This window comes from Sebastes fasciatus, chromosome 7 (genome assembly GCF_043250625.1).
Source record: "Sebastes fasciatus isolate fSebFas1 chromosome 7, fSebFas1.pri, whole genome shotgun sequence".
NCBI classification, from domain to species: Eukaryota; Metazoa; Chordata; class Actinopteri; order Perciformes; family Sebastidae; genus Sebastes; species Sebastes fasciatus.
In genome coordinates this window covers 24701018-24722786 of record NC_133801.1, presented here as the reverse complement: position 1 = coordinate 24722786, position 21769 = coordinate 24701018, and the positions used below count along the sequence as shown (strand labels likewise).

At 43.2% G+C, this 21769-nt stretch overlaps 1 protein-coding gene across 1 annotated transcript in view; it reads right to left on the bottom strand.

Annotated features, from left to right (window-relative positions):
• rtn4rl1b (reticulon 4 receptor-like 1b) overlaps positions 1 to 21214 on the bottom strand; it is a 183252-nt gene extending 162038 nt beyond the window's left edge. The window contains exon 1 of the mRNA XM_074639913.1: positions 20141 to 21214. Within this exon, the coding sequence (XP_074496014.1) occupies positions 20141 to 20153 (13 nt within the window). The 5' untranslated portion in view covers positions 20154 to 21214. The remainder of the gene's footprint in view (positions 1 to 20140) is intronic.
• Between the last annotated feature and the right edge of the window lie 555 nt (positions 21215 to 21769).

Here is a 21769-nt window from a genome sequence, read left to right as displayed (position 1 = left end):
TCCGCTTGGAAAGAACCAATCAGATGCCTCCCTGCTGTACTCTACCCTTGTCGTGCACCAGCCTGAACTCAAAGCGCGTCGCCGCCGCAAGTTTACTGGAGAATATAGGGGGGTGGGTTTAGACGGAGCTCTTGAGGTGTGCTACTTTCAAATTATGCTGGATTTCCAACATCGTCGACCCTATCTTTAAGTATTGAACATCCAGTACACTGCAAGTCTGCTATGGGCCTGTAAAGAAAAAAAAAGAAAAAATAGTTTGGAGGCACTACAGATTTGTGAAGACGTGCACTGGAAGTAACTCAGCAAGTGAGGCAACCACAGTAGCTCAGCTATAGAAAGAGCTTCTTTAGCCATCCGTAGCTCTCCTCTCCCTCCCTCACTCCATATCTTGCTCCATCGTGCTCTCTGAGGATCCCTCTCATGTTTTCTGCACTGGCCTATTAGAGTGTACATCCAGCCAGTGCCACATTAAAACCCCTACAACCCAGTGCTTGTGGACTCAGATAAAGATCCCTCTTTTTACTGATTCATCTCAGACAGCACACACCACATTAATATTCTCCCACAGATCAGAGACAAAAGATCCCCCAGACCCATGTGTGCTGTACTGACTGGTCTGTCATCTGTGCATCATCCAGAAAGAGAGAAGGAAAGAGAGTGAGAGGGAAAGGATGAGGCGGGGGGGAATCTCAAATATATGGTAACACTGCATGAATTTTTCATCTGCCAGCAGCTGTTTTTGTAACCTTTTCTCAGGGCAGCAGCCACTGTGGTTTCTGCAGTGCCAGAGAGTCATTGGCACGTCAGGCTTGGCAGCCATGGGAATCTGAAGGAGCGCGAAAAAACAGAGGAGGTGGGGTCGTTGGCCCGGGTGGCAGGTCAGCTGCGGGGGGACGAATGCTTCGGCCTCTGGGGTCTTTGGTTTTGTTCAAGAAGACAACGGGCGTGTGTGCTGCGGTGAATGGATGTCCCTGGCAGGTTTCCCTTAGAGGGAGTCAGGCAAGAGACAGGATGCTTATCCCTGGAGAAACTGCCCAACCCTCTGTGCCAATTTGGGTCCTGCTGCTGGTGCATGATGGGAAAGAAAAATATCCCTCCCTCCCTCTTTCCCTCCCCTGTGAAAAGCACCCTGACCTGAATACAGATTCAGACGAATAATACTGGCTCTGTAGACGAGGGCAGACACGACTTTTTTGAGTATTCATCATCTAAAAACTCCCCCCACCCCCCTCTTCAAGGTGAGATTTTGGGCGTGAGGACTGCAGCATCATGCTCCGACTTGTGAACCGAGCAAGAAAGCATGAGAAAAGACAGGGAGAGCGCTGTAGAGGAGCGAGAAAAACAAGCAAATGTGACTGCGCAGTTGAGAGCTGCAGCCCCAGATTCACAATCATACTGGGAATCACAACACTTTTTAATAATTCAGGATGAATAGAGGAGAAAAAAAAACTCTGCAGCAAGCAAGGAAGCCAAGGAAATGACAGGGAGGAAAAGGCTCCAACAACACTCTCCGTGCAAAATCTCCCAGTGTGGAGACAGGTCTGAATGACATGCTATAGGGTTACACTATACGACAGTCTATAGAGAGTTCTTTTAGCATGGAGAATCGCTGTGCTACTTGTTATTTATGACCTTGGCTCACTCCATTCTCTAGCAACAGTCTACCTCACCATGATGTCTTTGTTGTGTGTGCAGCTATGCTTAAGAATGAGGGAAATCATAAATTCTCGCAAATTGACTATCAATTTCACGTTGTAAACATGTAATCTGAATGTGGGTGGCAGAGTACGCTCTGCCTGTACCTGAGGACACATTTCAAGTACCAAACGAAATGCACAATTACCGTGGTTCGATTTTTCAATTTGACGAAGCACCTGTTCGGTTTCTTCGACAATACTTTACTTTTACCGTGGTGGCGTTAAATTTCCAATTTATTTGGTCTCAAATGACTCAGTTCATTTGCTTGTTTTACTTCTCCAGACCCTGGCCCGAACCACATCTCATTATGTTCCACTGTTCTTAATTTCTTACCACTGGCAACAAGGTAGCGAGAGAGAGAGAAAAAAAACACAAAACATTTGCCAATTAGTCTGAGCCCTTGTGATTTTGCCACTCTTGCTAACAATTCCAATTTACATTAATTATTCATTTTGAGGCCGCACACACAGTTGTCCCTGCCAAAAGGGCTTTGAAAGAGAGGAAGTGCTGCGGTGAGATCTAATCGCTTGTGTTGACGCTGTTGTGTTTCAAATAGCACCACTTTGCATGTCTGTCATCCTGTTTTTCTTGTGTCGGATTATTTTATGTGTGGATAATGTTCTATATGCGTCATGTTGAAATCTATGGTGTATAGTCCTGCATCAAAAGGGACCATGATATCTTCAGAAAAGGTTGGAGGTGTGTAGAAATGCCCCGTCTGTCTGCTGAATGTGCTGCTTGGGATCTGATTTTTCTGTGACCTCTGTTTATTCTGTCCTTATGTATCTGCATTCAAAATGAAACGGTGCCAGTTATCCTGCAGTCTCTGTAAGACAGACCACCCAATCAGCTGTGAAACCGATAATGTCATTACACAAACAAGCTTTGAAAATATTGGATTAAAAGCCAATGAAAGGGCATCATTGTAAAATTCTAAAAAAAAGTATAACCTACTAAACTTTCTAAATTCCTCACTGATAAAATTGTTTTTTTGTGTGTAAATGGCCTTGCCCCAGAACTAGTGTGCAAAATTATTTCAAAATATAACAGCAAAGGAGCCACTATGAGGGCAGAATTAAGTGGAGACTGTAAACCGGAAAAAACTCTTTTCCAGTTAAAGGCCCAGAGATTTGGAACTCCCTGCCATCAGAAATAAAATGCGGCTGTCAAAGTTTGAGTGTGATAAAAACGCTTATTAATGTCACTAATATCTCTAACGCATTAACGCAACTTGCGATTTTTTTCATGTAGCGGGCTCCGTTTCAAAGCTAGGGTGAAGATACTGGCATCATATGAAACTAGAAAACTACCAATCCATTCAACCATGTCATACTAGCTTGTCACAAAGGAGGCTAAATAACACTCCAAACTTGCACTAAATTTTGGCGTGGAAAAACTGACATGGCCATTTTCAAAGGGGTCCCTTGACCTCTGACCTCAAGATATGTGAATTAAAAAATGGGTTCTATGGGTACCCACGAGTCTCCCCTTTACAGACATGCCCACTTACTGCATCCTTTGTTGCCTGTTGGGCTTGATTGATTTTATGCTAAATGCAGTACCTGTGAGGGTTTCTAAACAGTATTTGTCATTGTTTTGTGTTGTTAATTGATTTCCAATAATAAATATATACATACATTTGCATAAAGCAAGCATATTTTCTCACTCCTGTGTTGATAAGAGTATTAAATACTTTACATTTTGAACAGATAAATAATGTCTGATTAATTTGCAATTAATTGTGATTCAATATTTGAATCAATTAACAGCCCTAGTTTTAGCCTTTAGAGTATATTATGTGTTTTAGCCTAACCAGGGACAAGGACTGCAAATTATCTACGGCTAGAAGTCTTATATGCAGTGCATCGGTTTCATTTTATCTAAATGTAACAATGCTTACATGTATCGTCCCTGCCAACTAAAAAAAAAAACCACCGTGGCACATATTTTGTCCATACTTCCATCTCTTTTCAACAATGTCTTATTTATTGTTGTGACTGGAGATAAGCTGGAGCTCTGTGAGTGTTTACTGGGCTGCAGGGGGTTGAGCATGCTGAGCTGAGGGGTCACAGGACTGGTGCTGAGAGGTCACGGCCTTTATGTTCAGACATACTCTTCAGGGGATGCTGCTTTCTTTTGCCCAGTGTAAGTCCAAACACAAGTGTTGTAACACACACACACACTTCTTAAGATGTGTCTTATTAATCACTAGCCAAAGAAGATGGAGAGAACAGGGCTCAGCTTGACTGTAGACCGTGGGAGCAGCAGACCTGGCTGTGAATCAGCACCAACCCAGGCAGATGTTGCATACTTGTTGCTTCTCCAGACAGGAGACTAATTTGCACAAATAGGGATGGAAGAAGTCCATCAGTAAGTAATACCAAAAGCTGCATACATTGTTATAATCAAGAGAAAAGATTCATTAATCAGCTTGACTGTAGACCGTGGGAGCAGCAGACCTGGCTGTGAATCAGCACCAACCCAGGCAGATGTTGCATACTTGTTGCTTCTCCAGACAGGAGACTAATTTGCACAAATAGGGATGGAAGAAGTCCATCAGTAAGTAATACCAAAAGCTGCATACATTGTTATAATCAAGAGAAAAGATTCATTAATATAAGATATATATAAGATTCATTGTTGAACGAGATGTTCTGGGATGTGAGCTTTGACATCTGACAAATTAAGACGTGTGTGGTTATATTTCTAATCAGCAAGACTTGGTCTTACATCTTTTTAAAATTTGTAAGCATTTACATCAGAGACGGAGTGAAAAAAAAAAAAAAAATCCTTGTTTTAAATTAAATAAAAATGCCGTCTACTACAATATTCATAAATTCAAGACTTAAACTCCAGCTCTATATACTGTAACTCTTACTCTACATAATCACTAACACACAGACCTACTTTGCTAGTTTTGTTTGGTTTCCGAAGCTGTCTTTCATAAAGGCCTATTTATATATTTTGACATCTGCCGTGTCTCTCATTTTTCTGCCGTGTCGACTTCAACTTGTTTTATTTTGTCACTGAAGTATTTGTGAAGACAGAGGTACCGAACGCCGCTACACCTCCCAGGCTAGATCACACGACAATCAGGGATCCATTCTGACAGAGGTTTTCTGCAAACATGCATATTGTCTGGTTTGACACAAACTGCAGTGACACGGCAAGACGCTGAAGGGAACGTCTTAATACGACTCGCCATCTTACCTCAGTCAGCACATTTTCCACATAAAAGTTGACCTCTGTGTTGTGTTGTCAAGATGTGCAACAAACATTGCAGATCAAAACTCTGAACATGTTAAAGGCGCAATGTGTAAGATCTGACCACATGCTCCAAAGAAATAGGGGGAAGCATTTCACCTCTACTAATGGGTCCATACCATAGGCCGTATATAAGAAGTGGACGTCTACACCGTGACGTCACCCATTGGTTTGTGGACTGCCGTTTTGAAGCCTCAAGTTCAGCATTTTGGCCATTGCCATCTTGTTTTTTTGCAACCAGACGTGACATGAGAGGGTGGAGCTAAGTACAACTGAACGCTGAATAAGACATTTACAGACAACCAAAATGTTAATATTAACTTTCATGAACTGGAAACACAGTGTGAAAGGGTTAAAGTTCTAAGATGAAAACAAAAACAACTCCCAGACCGGACAACGCCGTGGTAGCGACCTGTCAATCATAAGGTAGCCACGCCCTAAAGCATACCCTGCTATATGTGGTCTATTTGACTCTAAATGGGACCCAAACATCATACTGTATTGAAGAAGACTTGGAACTAGCAATTTAGATCATAAACTCTGGCCAGATCTTACACAATGCCTCTTTAAAGTGCAGCTCAACAACAACCAGCAAACCACAGTAGAAAATGTGAGTCAACACATGAAAAAAGTTGTTCTTTACTTAACACAACAGTTTGGTGTCAGCAGAAACAGAGCAGAACTTTATAGTACAAACTGTTTTGTTTCACACATACGTGATCACAATAACACATTCTTCGGGAGGACTATGTGGGCCATGGTGAGTAGATGAGTAGTGTATGGAGAGAGAGAAAGCTGAAACCTTTTAGTTCTATAGAAGTGCTTGCACCTGCTAGGTGGGAGGCAGAGCTGAAGAGGACTCATACATACAGCGATGTAACAACAATGGTGTGAATCTCCAACAGAGAGAGAGAGACTGTGTGTGTGTGTGTGTGTGTGTGAGTGTGTGCGTGTGAGTGCGTGCGTGCGTGCGTGCGTACGTGCGTGTGTACACCTGCAGCCAGATCGCCCCAGCTGCTCCCACACAGCGCCATGAGCTATTCCGATCAGCAGGATAATAGCGCCATCATCGCATGGTTTCATAAGCCGAGGTGCTCCGTGCAGAGATGAAACTGACTAAATGTATGCATTCTAACAGACAGTTGCAAACCAGAGCAGTGTGTGCGCGGCGGGGGCCTGCTGCGAGGGGCACTGACAGATTGGGCTGTGGGCGCGCCTTCTTCTCACTGCCACATCATGTAGCTTGTACTGCGTGGAGGGACTTTGAGACGAGGACGATGTTTACATCATAAACAAGGTGTGAAATTTGGAAATAAACACAGCTCTCTGAAATCTAAGCAAGGGGAGGGGGGCACTGGTTTCATTTCAGCTCTTCCATATTAACTGATCATTTTTGTATTTCCTTCTGCATTTTTTCTCTCTTTCTTCCAAACTTTTTCCTTTTTTTCCCGGAGGAATCATTATCTTTTACCCACCAAAAAAAAAACAGATATTTCTTCTCATACTTGTAAAACAATCTTGCTGCAACACAAGTGCTTCAAGCACCACATTATATTGTTTGCAAAGAAATCATGTTGGAAATTGTAAACATAATCATCCTTTCAGCCACTAGATGAAACTATTAAATGGCTTGGTTAGCATTTGTTTTCTCAGACGTTACAGTTAACCGTTTTAAAGAGGACCTATTGTGCTCATTTTCAGGTTCACATTTGTATTTTGGGCCTCTACTAAAACATGTTTTAATGCTTTAATGTTCAAAAATGCTTTATTTTTGTCATAACGGCTGAGCTGCAGCACCTCTTTTTCACCCTCTGTCTGAAACGCTCTGTTTCAGCTCCTGGCCCCCCCCTCTCAAACAGCCCAGTCTGCTCTGATTGGTCAGCTGGCCCACTCTGTTGCGATTGGTCAACTGAACCAAACTCTTCGGACTCCACTGCAGCTCTGTTCTAACTAGCGTTTTTTGAGGGTGTGCCAAACTAGCTGCTAAGCAAAATGTGTTACTTGGTGACATCACAACGTTGTGAAAAAGAAAGACGGGACTTCAAGCAAGGTGTTTCAGGGAGTTCAGGAGCAGTGTTTCTGTGGGGTAGAGTAACTCTCTTTGGCCTGGACTTTGGGTAACTTTGCAGACATTTTACATGCACAAAAAACTATATAACACACTAAAGGAAAGGGGAAAAGCACAAAAGCATAATAGGTCCTCTTTAAGATTCTCAGTCTAGATGTTAAGGCTGTACTGTGGCTGCTGCGTGTGCAGTGCTTGTAAGACAGACAAAGATTAGATGGGGTCTCCTGAGGCAGTTAACACGCTATTATTTTACTCTCAAACTATCCGTCAGTTCTAAGTTGGAGAACATAACTTATAATATAGCTACAAAAAAAAGGTCACTTCAAGAGAAAATGTCAGACTGGAAAAGCTTTTTCCTGCAGCTGTGTTTCCATCAATCCTCCGTCTCACCATGTTGTCACACACCTTTATCTCTGTGCCACGGCTAACAGGCATATTTGCATGTTTAACGTGTGTGTGAGAGTGAGCTTGTACATACATACATGCTCATAATAACTGTTCTTGTTCCTTGAAAAAGCCTCATCTGCACTGGTCCATGGAAATGGGCATCAGTCTTAGGGGTCAATGGGACTTTCATGTTGATGACACCATCTCAGGCACACACATATATATCCCTCAGACATCATTACAGCACACTTTATCTCCCTTTCCCATCATCCCTCCTCCTGTTTCACGCTCTCCTTTAATCCCCCCCTTTCCATTTCAACAACTCTTTGTACTTGCTTTTTGATTTTTTTTCATTGTTGACAATGTCATTGAATCTATTAACTTCCCTTTGACCAGCACGTCACGCAGGCTCTCCCTCCGCAACGCAATCTGTTTCAATACAGATCCAGTTTGGCATGCATGCAGACATCTTCCTTATGCCTCTTTCTCATACATTGTGGTCTCTCAAAGAGAATGCCTCACATTCCCCAGAGAGTGCCGAACAAATATGTGGATGGGATGTAAGCAGAGTAAACAACAATGCAGTCTGCCAAATATAGCCACATATAAAACATACTATTGGGACAACATGCCCAGGTTTTTTTTTGTTATCACAATAGCTGGGTTAAAAGTTAGACTCAGATTGGTTGACTGACTGATCAGCAGCTACAGGAGGGCTCGGTTTGAAAAGGGGCTCCGGAGGATGTTGTGCACTCGGCTACCTAACTCCCAGCGACTGTTAACCTCCCCATCCATCAAAGGGGAGAGCAGCCGTGACACAAAAAACCTGCTTCTTCCATTAGAGGCCTGACAGAGCCTAATGCCTCTCTCTCCCTCTCTCTTCGGCCCTGCATCTCTCTGTTACAATAATGAAATCTTCTGCCCCCCTCTGCTCCTATGAAGTGAGCAACTAAACAAGTCTTTAATAATACTTTTTTTTTGTTACCTTCTCCCTCAGTGCCTTTTTGTTTTCCCTTGATGCCCTCGTCTTTGAGGGATGAGGGGGACTCACGTTGGCAATGGTGTGAATTAGCACACGGGGATGAAAGACCAGCTCTTATTATGGCCTAAACGCATGAGCACACTTCTGGGAATAGAGATGTGTAAATGAGCTCCACCACACCGAGTGCTGTCTTTTTCTGGGCTGTTGTTTTGCTCTTTTAAATAATTGACAAGGCCGTGCTTGTGAAGACAGGGACAAATCTGCTGAGTTAATGTCCCAGCCAGAGGAGTTTTAGTACCAAACGCTATCAATCCCCACCCCCTACCTAGAATTGTTACCGCCATGGCAGTTCATAAATCTTATGTAACCCCAGCTCAGCGATATAACAAGTCTATTCCACCAGCGTGTTGTGTTTATTGTTTTTGCTGGAGAGCTGGCGGTGGATGACATCTGCTATATTTACCCTCTAGATTACGTTTCCATTTTCCAAACAGCGCTTTAACGTCAGGCAGGTCTCTGCGTCGGGGCCGGGGACATATTAGCGCGATTGCTGAGGGCAAACTGTAGGCTGTCCCCGGCCATCTGGGGAATAAAGAGACTTGTAGTGTTTGCGAGATTTGGAGCTGTCAGGGGTGCACACATGGCTCAGACAGTGATCTTATACTGGGGTTGTTGGGGCAGAGCCGTGGCCGTGTTCACTGTCAGACTGGGACATCTCTGTGTGCCTCCCGTGGGAATTGAGCAGTGTGTGATTGAGGCCTTGACTGGGCGCAGCAGCTACGAGACACAGCATACATGGTAGTGACTATCTATTAGCCTGGCAGGTTTTTTTTTCTTGATTCTTTTCTTTTTTTTTTACTGCAGGCGAGCAGGATGCAGCTTTCTCTTCAAGGTCCCTCGCCAACCACAGCAGATGGGTGGAAACCTCTCTTCGGAATAAAAACAGCTCTGAGCTTTCCCCTTTTTTGCTCACCATTAAAATACCAACGACAACAAAAAAACAACTATCCCTGCGCTGCCAAGGGAAAAAAATCCATATCTGCTGGTTTTTTCATACAAAACCTTACTTATTCCGCCTTTAGACCGCACCGTCGTGACATCTGTCCCTTTGTTGTTCCAAAATGAAAGCAGGAACAAGATGACAAAACGCTCCGAGAGTAGTTTGCTTTCCAAGCGGTTTCATCTTAAACCGAAAGCCACCTGGATTTTAGCCTGAGCAATGTGCAGAGGAAAAGGGCTTCATTAGGATGCACACTGCAAGATCGAGGTGATTGGAATGTAAAATGACCAGCTACCGGCTTCACGACTCCTCACTACTGTCTCTACACCTCCGTCCTAAAGCAGGGTCTCCCCAGCCACACCTCTTTCCAAAAGAAAAAAAGAAAAGAAAAAAAGCATCGCAACAGTTAAAGGGATAGTTCAGGTGTTTTGAAGTGGTGTTGTATGAGGTACTTATCCATAGTCAGTCTATTACCTACAGTAGATGACGGTTGGCACGCCCCGAGTTTGGAGAAACAGACAGGAGTTACCACACGGAAGCAAAGCGATGTACTGCTGTGGACGGGGCCGGCAGCAAAATGTATCTTATCCACCTAAAAGAAAGGCTCAACTAAAGAAATCAATATCAATTAAATTGTATGCTATATTTAGAATATTTTCGCAGGTTTACCTTGCCATCAGACAGCCCTTTCTGACGGGGAACTCTCGCCAAAGCAACCAAACTCCATTGAAAAAAAAAAGTAATTTTACCTCGCAGAGTTGCTCTTCTACCGCTGCCTCGATCGGTTAGTTTGTTTGTGACTTTGATGAATCTGAACAAACTTAAGTCACACAATAACACAAACAAACCAACCAATCGAGACAGCGGTAGACCAGCAACTATCATGTTCTGCGATGTAAAATAAATGTTTTTTTTCAATGGAGTCTGGTTGCTTTGGCGAGAGCATAGTTGATAACTCCAGTTCTCAGTTGGAATCATACTGTATAGCTGTCTCACGGCAAGGTAAACTGGCGAAAATATTCTAAATATAGCGTACACTGATATTGATTTTTTTAGGTGGCTAAAAATATGTTTTGCTGCCGGCCCCGTCCACAGCAGTACATTCCTTTGGTTCTGTCTGCTTCTCCAAACTGGGGGCCGTCATCTACTGTAGATAACTGTAGATAATACACTGACTATGGATAATTACCTCATACAATCCCACTTCAAAACACCTGAACTATCCCTTTAAGAAGGCCAAGGATGAAATGCAGCACAATACCAACATATGATTTTAACATACGCATCATGTGTCACAATCCACCTCAGCGTGTCAATCGCGTCCAGCACGGTACTCCGTACTCTCTTACCAACTACTGGAATAATTGGCTTATCTCTGGCACACAAAACAGCACCTTGCACCTCTATTGTGTGTCTGATGCCCAGTGTTTATGATGCAAGGTCTTAATGGCTTGAATGGTTTCTGTGAGTGAGGGCCAGCGCTGAAGAGCAACGCTTGTTAAACAGACAAATGTCAAGGACTTCACTCTCATTCACAGCATGAAATACCCAAGGAGAGAGAGTGTGAGAGAGGTCCTCTCTGCACCAGAAATACATTTCGATTTGATGAAGGTAAGCTTGCGAACACAGAATTTGAAATTTTGAAAAAACAGAGAGTAAATTGAAACCGCTAACTCCAATCCTTGCTTATCCCCATTGTATGCGCCTTAATAAGGTCAAAATATGGTTCTGCTTCTGTAAATGACTGAATTTAAGACCATAAGACAATTGTAAGGGATTTGCGTGTAAAAAAAAAGATGTGTGATTGTGGAAAAGACCTTGGCCTATATTCTTGTAATTACTACGACTCCATCTGTGTCTCAGCCCTGCCTTTTAAATAACATTCATCCATCCTATCTTTTGGATTCCGGAGCAAATCCTCTTGTCCTCCTCCAGCCATTATACGAGACAACATCTGGTGCCAGTCTGTATCGATTCGCTCTTGGAATATTTAATACAATTAAATCATGCTGCTTTCAAGGAATAGTTGAGTGTACAGCTTCTAAAAGTTAGATAAAAGCAAGGAAAGCTCACACTTTGTTTCGGCAGACCCCAACGAGATTGCAATGGCACCCCACAATTAGTCTAATCACCCTGCAGTGAGCGGGACTGAGTTTTTTAAGTGGCTCTGCATTTGCGGTATCACAGGCCACGGCGTGCATTACCATCACAGGACAAAATTAATCCTAACAGGCTGCAGCAATTACCTGAGCCCTGACTGTTCCTAAAAGTCAGTCTGAGCGCCGTGACAGACGTGTGAGCACAGAAAACATTTGCCAGAACACAGACGCGGCAGATATTACAAGCAATGAGCTCAGATGTGACTGTGACACTAGCCTGTCTCATTAAAGCCTCGGACGAGGTGGCCGGCTCTGGCGGAGCTGTGGAGCAGAAGGTGAGTGGAGCGAAGACAGGAAAGCCTCGGAAAAAAATGGAATTGAAAGACAGATTGTTCCTCCTTTTTCCTCATCACATTCCCTGCTGTGAGTGTTTTAATTTCACTCAGCAGCCAAAGCAGAAACTCTAATTTGGAAGCATCTTTAAAACCCTGCGTACTCCCAGAGACTGAATTAGCCATTGTTTTCACGTCAAACATCTTGAAATAAATGAGTTCTGACTGTGACATGGATGGAGTGTGAGATTAATCTGAGGCATAATAAACAAGATGAATCAATGCCAGGAGTCAGATCAGTTCAGACTTAATGTCACACAGGAGTCTGGCAGTGTGTGTACATACCCCAAGTCATGTCCGTGCTTTTGAGCTCACATAAGCCCCATTCCCACTGGACAAATAACCCACTAACACCCAATAACATCTGGCTTTTGTCTTTGGTGGGAAAGGTTACAATCGGCATTCATTCCCGGGACAAATGACACAGTAGTGACGGGTATTTATCGGCTCCAACTCCGATTGGCAGTGATGGAAACATGACATCCGGGTAGACACACTAATTTTCACCCCTTCTCCGGTGCGATGCTATGTGACGCGCGTTGAACAGTGGTTTAAATATTGACTGTGAAACTGGTGCGGCGCAGCGTGGTTCAGAAGCTGTCAGGGGCCCAAATATCACCTTCCTACACCGTGTCCACACTGAATCTGTTATATGCACTTCGGTTACGTCATGTAAACAAACCACGTAGGCTACCTATCAGCTGTGAGCTCGAGATCAGACTGGAGACGTAACCACTTAACTTCCTTTGTTTGTTCTTTCTAAACAGAGAATGCACGTTTAATATTGTGATATTTACTGGAAATGAAATACAATATAGACAACAGCAGTAGGAAACGTTCAGCTCTCTGGCGATCTCCCTACAGTCAACTGCCACCTTATTACGATTTTTGTAGTGAAATGAGAAGGTATTGTATCGATAACTCCTCATTTCAACTTCACCAATCAGCCGCTCCTGGTCCAGTGAGGCGATTTCAAGGCGAGCGACAGGAATAAATAGAAACAGCTGGGTGTCAAAACGGCGTGCCACGTTGTGCTGCGTCGTCAGGTCAGGACATTCCAATAAAAAAGGACATGGTTCTTAAGCTTTCTTTTTGTTATTATAGAGTGGGATCAGGGATTTAAATCTATAGCACTGGAATTGTTACGTCTCATATGTTGGAAAATGCGCAACTCCTGAAAACTGTGTCTGTGATAACGTTTGGCTGCTGAGTCCAGAGCAGGCTGTTAAATTAGCGTTGATAAATTTGGCGCTCCGGCTGCTGTCCGTGGTGCTGATATAAGGCTGGTTTGCACTCTGGGAGTTGCTGTTTGGTGAGCCTCTCCATGGTGGCATAGCAATCGTCTGTTTTGCAATTGTCTGGAGTGGTCATGTGTGTGTGTGCGCACAAGCATGTGCTTGTGTTTGGGGCGAGAGCCCAAGAAAAAAATTTGCACCAGGGCCAATCACAATTATGTTACGCTGCTGTTGTGTGACATTGAGTGTAACACACCAGAAAAAGAAAAAAAAAGCAGAAAGGCCAGTGCAATGGCACCAGCATACTTATAATGGGAATGAAGTCTATTGCCTATTTTTAGCAGGTTTTCCTGTGTTTAAAAAACCCCACATGTAGGCTAATTTTGGTAGAAAAAGGGTAACACAAACCAAACTACAAATCCGTCCCTTTCTTTACTTGATAATAAGGAACATACAGTAAATGCACATGACAGACGCTCCCTTCACCCTTTTTTCCGTAACCTCTGCTCTATCTTGCGACGATATGCCACTCCATCTTGAGGACTTGCTAACGTTCAATGCCAAAAGGGCAGATGCCCAGGTGCTGGCGTAGCTGAATTGCTGTCCTCAGCACACAAAGGCGGTGTCGCCCTGGGGAGGATGGCTCAGGAATAGGGGAAGAGCTGTCAAAGTAACAGGAGAGCACCTGGGATTACTGTCAACAGTCTCCTCCACTGTCTCCCTCCTCCACCTCCCCCACCCCCCGTCTCCTAAGATCTATGGCTTTCTCATTGACATTGACCTTTAAACTCCAATTAGCCACTTAATCAGAAATTAATTATTAATATTAGAAAAACCAACGGGGCTTAGGTTGTTTGTCTCTTTCACCTCATTATCATCCGCTAATGACCATCCTTGCATCTCATTTCCACAACAAAGGCATGGGGAGATGGCGTTTGCACAAGAATCAGGTGATTTTTTTTTTGTAAAGGGCAAACGCAGATGGACAGATTTTTTTTTCCCATGCACGTGCGGTAAATTCCACTCCACGAGTCCCCTCCTTCCAAGTGTCCCGTGGATTTAATCACTCAGATGTCTCTTCAGACTGCATAAATAAAGAGAGTCCTCAGCTGCATATAGGAGGACTGCATAAACTTGTGAACTCAGAGCCCTCGCGCCGTAATTCAGTGTGAAATGGTTGACAGGGAAGTGTGAAAATGGCTCCCGGAAAAAGAAAAAAAAACAGTTCATGGCAAAAACAAAAGTGACATGCACACCAGTCAGTGCTGTCTTCTTCTCCCAACACACACACATTTGTTAATTATTTGTCATCTTCTGTTCGGTGTCACGTGGGGAAGCTGTGCCGGAGGCTTCTATGGAGACTCCTGAGTATTGGCCACTAAATAAATGGCTTTTGGATTCGAACAACCTCCTTTGGCTAAATAAGATGTTTGGAAAGCACTGACAGAGCCAGAGGTGCACTGTGTGGCGGTTTAATAAATGTGACTCAGCTTTCCAATAATTGGTAATGTTCCTCTTGACGCTGCGTTTTCTGGGCTGGATCTACAGACTTACCAGCGGGTCAATTTGTTCAAGTTTTTGGTTGCCTTATCCTACTACATCAGAGTTTATACTCTCATATTCCTATGTCTATGTGATGTCTTGATTCTAGCATTTTAAACACAGAAGAAGGGTCTCTTCTTAAGCAGACAGGAGCAGAAGTGTTGTCCTCCTCTCAGATTTGCTTTCTATTTTTCAGGGCGGCTTAGATAGATTTAGGGGGATCAGTTTGAGGTTTATATTTTCGCTCCTCTCTACATTATCCTCTCCACTTCCCTTCAAACCTCCTCTCCCCTTAAACCCCCAGTCATCAGTCCACGCTGCCTCTCAGCCGCACTTTCGGAAACACAAGCCTTGGCTGAAAAGTACAACAATGCGGAGTTGACAAGGAGCGATAGCAGAGGGCTGACACTGTGAGAGGATTAGGATGATGATTATATGAGCGGGGAATCTACTCTCTTTAAATAGAACTCTCTCTGGGCCTCGACGACGGCTCAAAGTTTGCAACATATTCCAGTGCCAGATGGGCATTTATTGCTCAATCATATCAAATAACATGCATGGGGTTAGCTTCAGGGGCGCTGCGGAAAAGCCTCTGTTTGTGCTTTGGTAACAAAGAGAGTCCATTTTCTTTTATGACTTCAATATTTTTGCTTTATAATCATCAACATAGCACTTGATGTCTATGAGTCATATCATCCTTTGGTTGGAATCATCTCCCTGACAGAAGAGAGGAGGCCCCTTGACCCCTTTGTGGGATTCAGAATCGGAGCTGTGTTGGCTGAAGAGCTGCTCTGACGCCACCGTGAGAAACAAGTGAGCAGAACTGGAGAGCTGAAGAGCAAAGGCCACACAGGTGTTTCCCTTGTGCTGCATTCATTGTGCTGAGCTCATTAATGGCAAATCCCCCAACCCTGTCTGCGAACTGAAAACAACACGAGCAACGCGCTACGTTAACGTCAGCGCTCGTAATTGCGGTTGATTTACAAAATATGATTACTAAATGTTACAAGATTTCATTATCGCTACAAGTAATTATCTCCGCATATTGTCAATCACTGGAGATGGGAGATTAAGGAGACGACTGTGGTGCTTTTTCTTTTTGTTTTAGATGACATGTTTATGACAGAATGTTGAAAATTTCAATTAATTAGCATTCATACGATTGCTGGTGTGTTCGCCAGCGTGCACAAAACATAAAGCTTGTTCTTACAGCCGCCTTTGTTCTCTCTGAGCCAAATTCCATTAAAAAATGCTCATCACGTTAAATGAAGTCAATGCAAATGCATTTCCCAATTAGTCTTATCTTGCAAGTCTGACACTTCCAAAATGCAAACCTTACCATAATTGTGTACGCATGTGTGTGTGTGTGTGTGTGTGTGTGTGTGTGTGTGCAAGCGTGCACATACACTCCTCTGCTTTTGTGAGCCCTTCAGAGTCCTGCTTTAGGTTAAGAACTTGCATTTGTGGATGCTGATGGATTAGCTTAAAGTATAAGGGTATAAGGGTTGAGGTAAGGCCTGTAGTGCTGACACTTAAAGCTGCTTATCGGTGGTTTTGCATGATTTAAGTACAAATTATGTATGTATTACATTACAGCCAGAGCATACCAGTTTTACAGAGTATGACATAGGTAGTGAGTGATTTCCTATTGCTGCCAGGTCTGTTTTAGTTCATGCAACTACAGTATGACGCTCTACTTAGAGACTCTAAACTAACTTGAGACCATAGACCAGGCCTAATCAATTACTTTTTTAGAAGGGCCGGATTCAGCCCACGGGCCGCCAATTGAATAGGCCTGCCATAGACTGTATAAGAAGTGGAGTCAGCGTAACGTCACCCATTGGTTTGAGGGCTGCCGTGTTGAAGCCTCGAGTTTGGCATTTTGTCCGTCGCCATCTTGGTTCTTTGCATCCAGAAGTGACACGAGAGGGTGGAGATAAGTACAACCAAACGCTGAATAAGACATTTTAGACGACTAAAATTTTACAATTAACTTTCATGAATTAAAAACACACTGTGAAAAGGTTAAAGTTGAAAGAAAAATGCGGACAACTCCCAGACCGGACAATGCCGTGGTAGCGACCTGTCAATCACAAGGTAGCCTAAAACATCCCCTGCTTTATGGTCTATTTGACTCTAAATGGGGACCATAATTTACTAAATGAACATCATGCTGTATTGAAGAAGACTTGAAACTAGCGATTGAGACCATAAACTCATGTTTACAATGTTTACTGAGGTAATTAATCAAGTGAGAAGTAGGGTCATTTTCTCATAGACTTCTATACAATCAGACTTCTTTTTTCAACCAGAGAAGTTGCCCCCTGCTGGCTGTTAGAAAGAATGCAAGTTTAAGGCACTTCTGCATTGGCTTCACATTTCAGACCTTTTCACTTACCGACTGCTTGAGAAAAGGAATCCATAAAAATTTACATGCAATTGGCTACATGTTTGTTATAGGTTGTCTCTGTATGGTGAACGTAGATGCAATGAGGGACAGTTTTGTTTTGCATTTAAAAGGTTGCTTTGAAAGGTCTGAAATCTTGTGCACTTTGACATGTACTTAAAAGCACCAAAAAAAGGGTTTTCAAAATAGTCTCTAGCCTGCAATAGCATCGCCATGCAACAATGATGTAAAGGATTAAAACATATGGGTGAATTAATGTTGTGTTTGATATTCTCAAGCATGTTTCAAATTGATTTCCATGCTCTTCTGCAATGAATACAAAACAGTGGCTGCCCATGGGATTGAGAGATTCTATGACATCCAGGTCAGCAACACATTTGTAGCATAGCATCCTCATGATGACAGAAGTACAAGGATGTGTATTCGTCTTTGTGTTTGAGGGGGTTGCACATTGACAGAAGTGTTCTTTTCCAGCAAGGATATGTGACTTCCATACCTGCCTATGCTTGTCTGCATGGATCATGTGTCATGCACCTAACACTACAATCCAAAAGGTGGCACAAAGCAGAAAAAAAGCCTCGGCTGAGCCTCCTCCAATAATCCTGAATAACACGTAGCGGGAATTACAGCACGTCACACGGAGCATGGTATATTCAGTGGACATCTCGTCCTTTCCATCTCAGAGCTGTTCTGACAGATCATCCCTTGTGCCCACTCTATGGCTGGCTGGTTTTGAGGAAAAGAGAGATTGTGGAAGCGAGAGAGTGAGATAGACGGAAAAGCCAATACGGAGATGGAATGACATGTATGCTTGCATGGATACATCAATGTACACATGTACCCAGAGACACACTCGCTCTCACACGTGTCGTTGTTCCATAAGCCACTGAAAAGACACACAATCAGAATCACAAACACCGTTCTGACTGTTCAAACAAAGATATGAGGACCGTGTTGTCACACCTGCGGTTGAACACACACTGAAACTAACGCACATGTCTAGACATATTTGTGGACATGATCGCACCTTGTCGCAGCATTGATCAACCTGTACAATCTCACGGCCCACAGATGAAGAGATCAGCAGCCGGAAGACTGCCAGACAAAAGCGAGAACCAAAAGGCCATCATAACATCTACAAGGCCACTCCATTAACATGGTAATTAGGCACAGCAGGCCACAATGTGAAGTCAATCTGGGAGGTGCTGCCAGTGTGATGTGTCAGCTAAGAAACTTTCCTATGCATTTGTGAATGGTGGATCTGTCACAGTAAATGCATCAGCCAGGCTCCCTGGAATGTGTTATTTTAGGTGCAAAAAAATTCAAATTCACCAGAGAACCTCTGCGCTGTTCCTGCCAACGCTGACGCATCTCTCTGCCTCACTATTGTAGACTCAGACATGCTGGCATACTGAGCACTTTTGGCAGACTGGTGGTGAAATCTCTAATATCTAATCTAATCTAATCTTTGAAGTTGTTTGTCTTGAATTAAGTGATTTTCCGTCCGTCACTGAGCGGGCGGTAAGACGGTTGATTCACATGCAGAAACCCTCGGAGGGAGCAGGGACCACGGAGCATGGTTGGAGTACAAAATCCTCACCACCAACGTCTGGTTTGTAACCATCAACATAAATGGAAAATGAATGTGTGCTGTGGGAAATCATCTCCTTGAGGATCTGTTGATGATAATGATACATTATCAACAGTAATAGCATTTACCAGCACGTCCATTAGTTTGACACAAAACAGACCGAGACATGTTTGCTCATACATTAAACAGTAAAGAGCCTCTTTCTGGAACGCAACCGTGACTCACCCCTTAAAAATCCAGACGTTCTTATAAATGATAAAAAGATCAGTTATGAGAAGCTGTCAGGATGCAGATTTAGACAATAGGCCTTCCCTCAAAGCTGTTATAGCCATAAGTACTCATCAACCATGGCGTGTTTCATCTCCACTGTTGGAACAGCAATAATCGATCTGATGGCAGCAAGAAAAACATGTTGTTTTTCCTCTTGCCCCTGAGGCACACAGCAGAAACACACACACACACACACACACACACACACACACACACACACACAAACTAAACAGATGTTTTTTTCACAAGACAGACTGAATAAATACAAACATAAACACAAGCGGCAATTGTTGTCGCCACGCATGTCTCCGTGTGAGGGTTTTGAGTAGCTGTTAAGCTACTTTTGCTCCATATAAACTCCATAAAATGAACCCAACAGAAGAGCAGGCTTGTTCTCACTCATGAAAAAGTGAAAGGCAAGGCTCGGTCCAACGCAGTGGTTCTGTAAGTGGGGTCTAGGGACCTCTGGGGGTCCCTCGGGGAGCTCCAAGGGCTCCAGCAAAAACCAGGAACAGTTTAATTTCACCCTTATTTCACTCCCTGGATAATAGCACAATGGGAGCATGTATTACTGTAATCTATTCTCAAAAGAGATTTTTTTACTCTATGCCAGGCATTGACAGTTATGCAGCTGTATGGCCAATGAATTAAAGCCTAGACAGAAAGAAACTGCTCCTTGGGACATCAAATAGGAGTCTGTTGTTTATATCCATCTGTGGGATCTTTGATATTAAAAGTTGGAGGAGCCCTTCCCTTTTATTATATGAGGTGCTAAAGGTCTCCAGTGTTCATATAGTGTGAAGCCAGGAGGAGAATAACCCCATGAACTGCGGTTTGATCCATCACATCCAGATGTACTGACACACACAGTGGAATAATAATGCCTTCAGCAGAGAGAGAGATAGCCTTGTGACCCTGGTACAACTCATAAACTGCAGTGCGGCATCGGCTGTATTAATAGCGCATATAGTCCTCCTGCATGTTTCCCCTAGAAAAAAAATTAATATTTCATTGCCCAGCAATCTTTCAGTGCGCGTTGTTGCAAATTAAAGCTGCGCTTCGAGTGGCGCATCGTCTGCATCCGGAATGTGTCATATTTAAACATCTGTTTCATAACAGTAAAGGCACTATATATCACATTACGCACAGCCTAATTCAGCCTCAAAAGGATGCGTAATAGCAAGAAAAGTTGAGTATTTACTCACCCCTTTGGAACATTTTGTAGGCCTAGGTGTATTTCGTCCTGTGTCCTCTGAGAATCATCTATTCTTATATTCCAGACTTCGAACTTGTGCGCTTTTCGAGTTTCGAAGTTGATCCGGAGCTCTCGAATGTCAGTTGTCACTCCTCGGGATTTTCTTCTTGCGATCCAGTTGCACCGCAGACAGCCGTGGTATATGTGATGATAAACATTGAGATTAAACAATATAATCTCCGTTTCCACAAAGTCGGACCTGGGAAATTAGGCGACAATCATTGCGGAACAGACGCGCAAAAACCATCCACCTCTCGGTCCGGAATAAAACGGTAACTCCTCCAGTGTGTGTGTGTGTGTGTGGTTCAAGCTGAAACGCACCGATACAACCTCTGATAGCCAACTCCTTTTTTCAGACGCAAATGACCGTAGAGATGCTGCACATCAGTTCTGAGGGGCAAGAAAAAAACCCAGATGTTTAAATTCAAGTGGCCAATGTTGAAATTCCTCTCTCCTTGTGCTTCAGAGCCGCTCAAAATCGCATCACATTCGTTAAAATCTCTAATTAACATAAGTTATTTGGATTCACATTCCGCCTCTGATGTTGGATTATAGGCTATAAAACGCAGACTCCTCAAATCCTCCTTAATAATGTAGACTTTGATGCCTCCGGTTTTTCCTTAAAATCCCCCTCTCTCCTTTTTTTTTGTCAGCTCTCCTCTCCTCTCTTCTCCACTCGCAATTGTTACATTCCTGTGATGTTTGTCTGTCTGTGAAGATCTCTCTCCGCTTTCCACCTCTATGGATCAGAGCTCGCTGATGCGCTCAAGGAGGGAGAAAGTGTGTTGTAGCTCCTCTCAGCTCCTCCACCGGGCAGCATCCTGCTCTGCTCCATCTCCATCCCTCTCACTGACTCTGTCCTCTGTCCTCTGTCTCTGTCTGCGCACAGCGTGACACACACTCACTGCTCCCTGACACCAGAGGTCTTCTTCATAGGAAATATATGATATAACATATAACAGGACCAATAACCCTAAATGGAACAACAATGTATTAACCAGCAGACAACATATTCAGGGGATATTTCATGTGATGATGCTTCTCATTCTGTAGATGGAGACAGCTGCAATAAAAGCCACTGCTCTTTTTTTGCTGATCAAATAGCCTCCACCCAAATCAATATCTTATAGATAATAGACTGCATTAGGTAAACTCTCTCTCTCTCTCTCTCTCTCTCTCTCTCTCTCTCTCTCTCTCTCTCTCTCTCTCTCTCTTCTCTCTCTCTCTCTCTCTCTCTCTCTCTCTCTCTCACACACACACACACACACACACACACACACACACACACACACACACATACACACACACTGAAAATAACAATGAGATATTATTACATTATTTATTGAACTAATAACACGACTGCCAAATTAGGCTATACTGTAATTCCATTTCATCATTATATATTTTGTTTTTATAATTTAATATTATTAATTAATTTAATATGTATTAATTTTTAATACACTTTTATAATAAGCCTCACTAAATTATTTGTGCAACAAATTCCCTTTCCTCTGTTTTATTTCAATTTCATATCTATTTATTTTTGTCAATCTTATTTGTTATTTTATTGAACATGTAT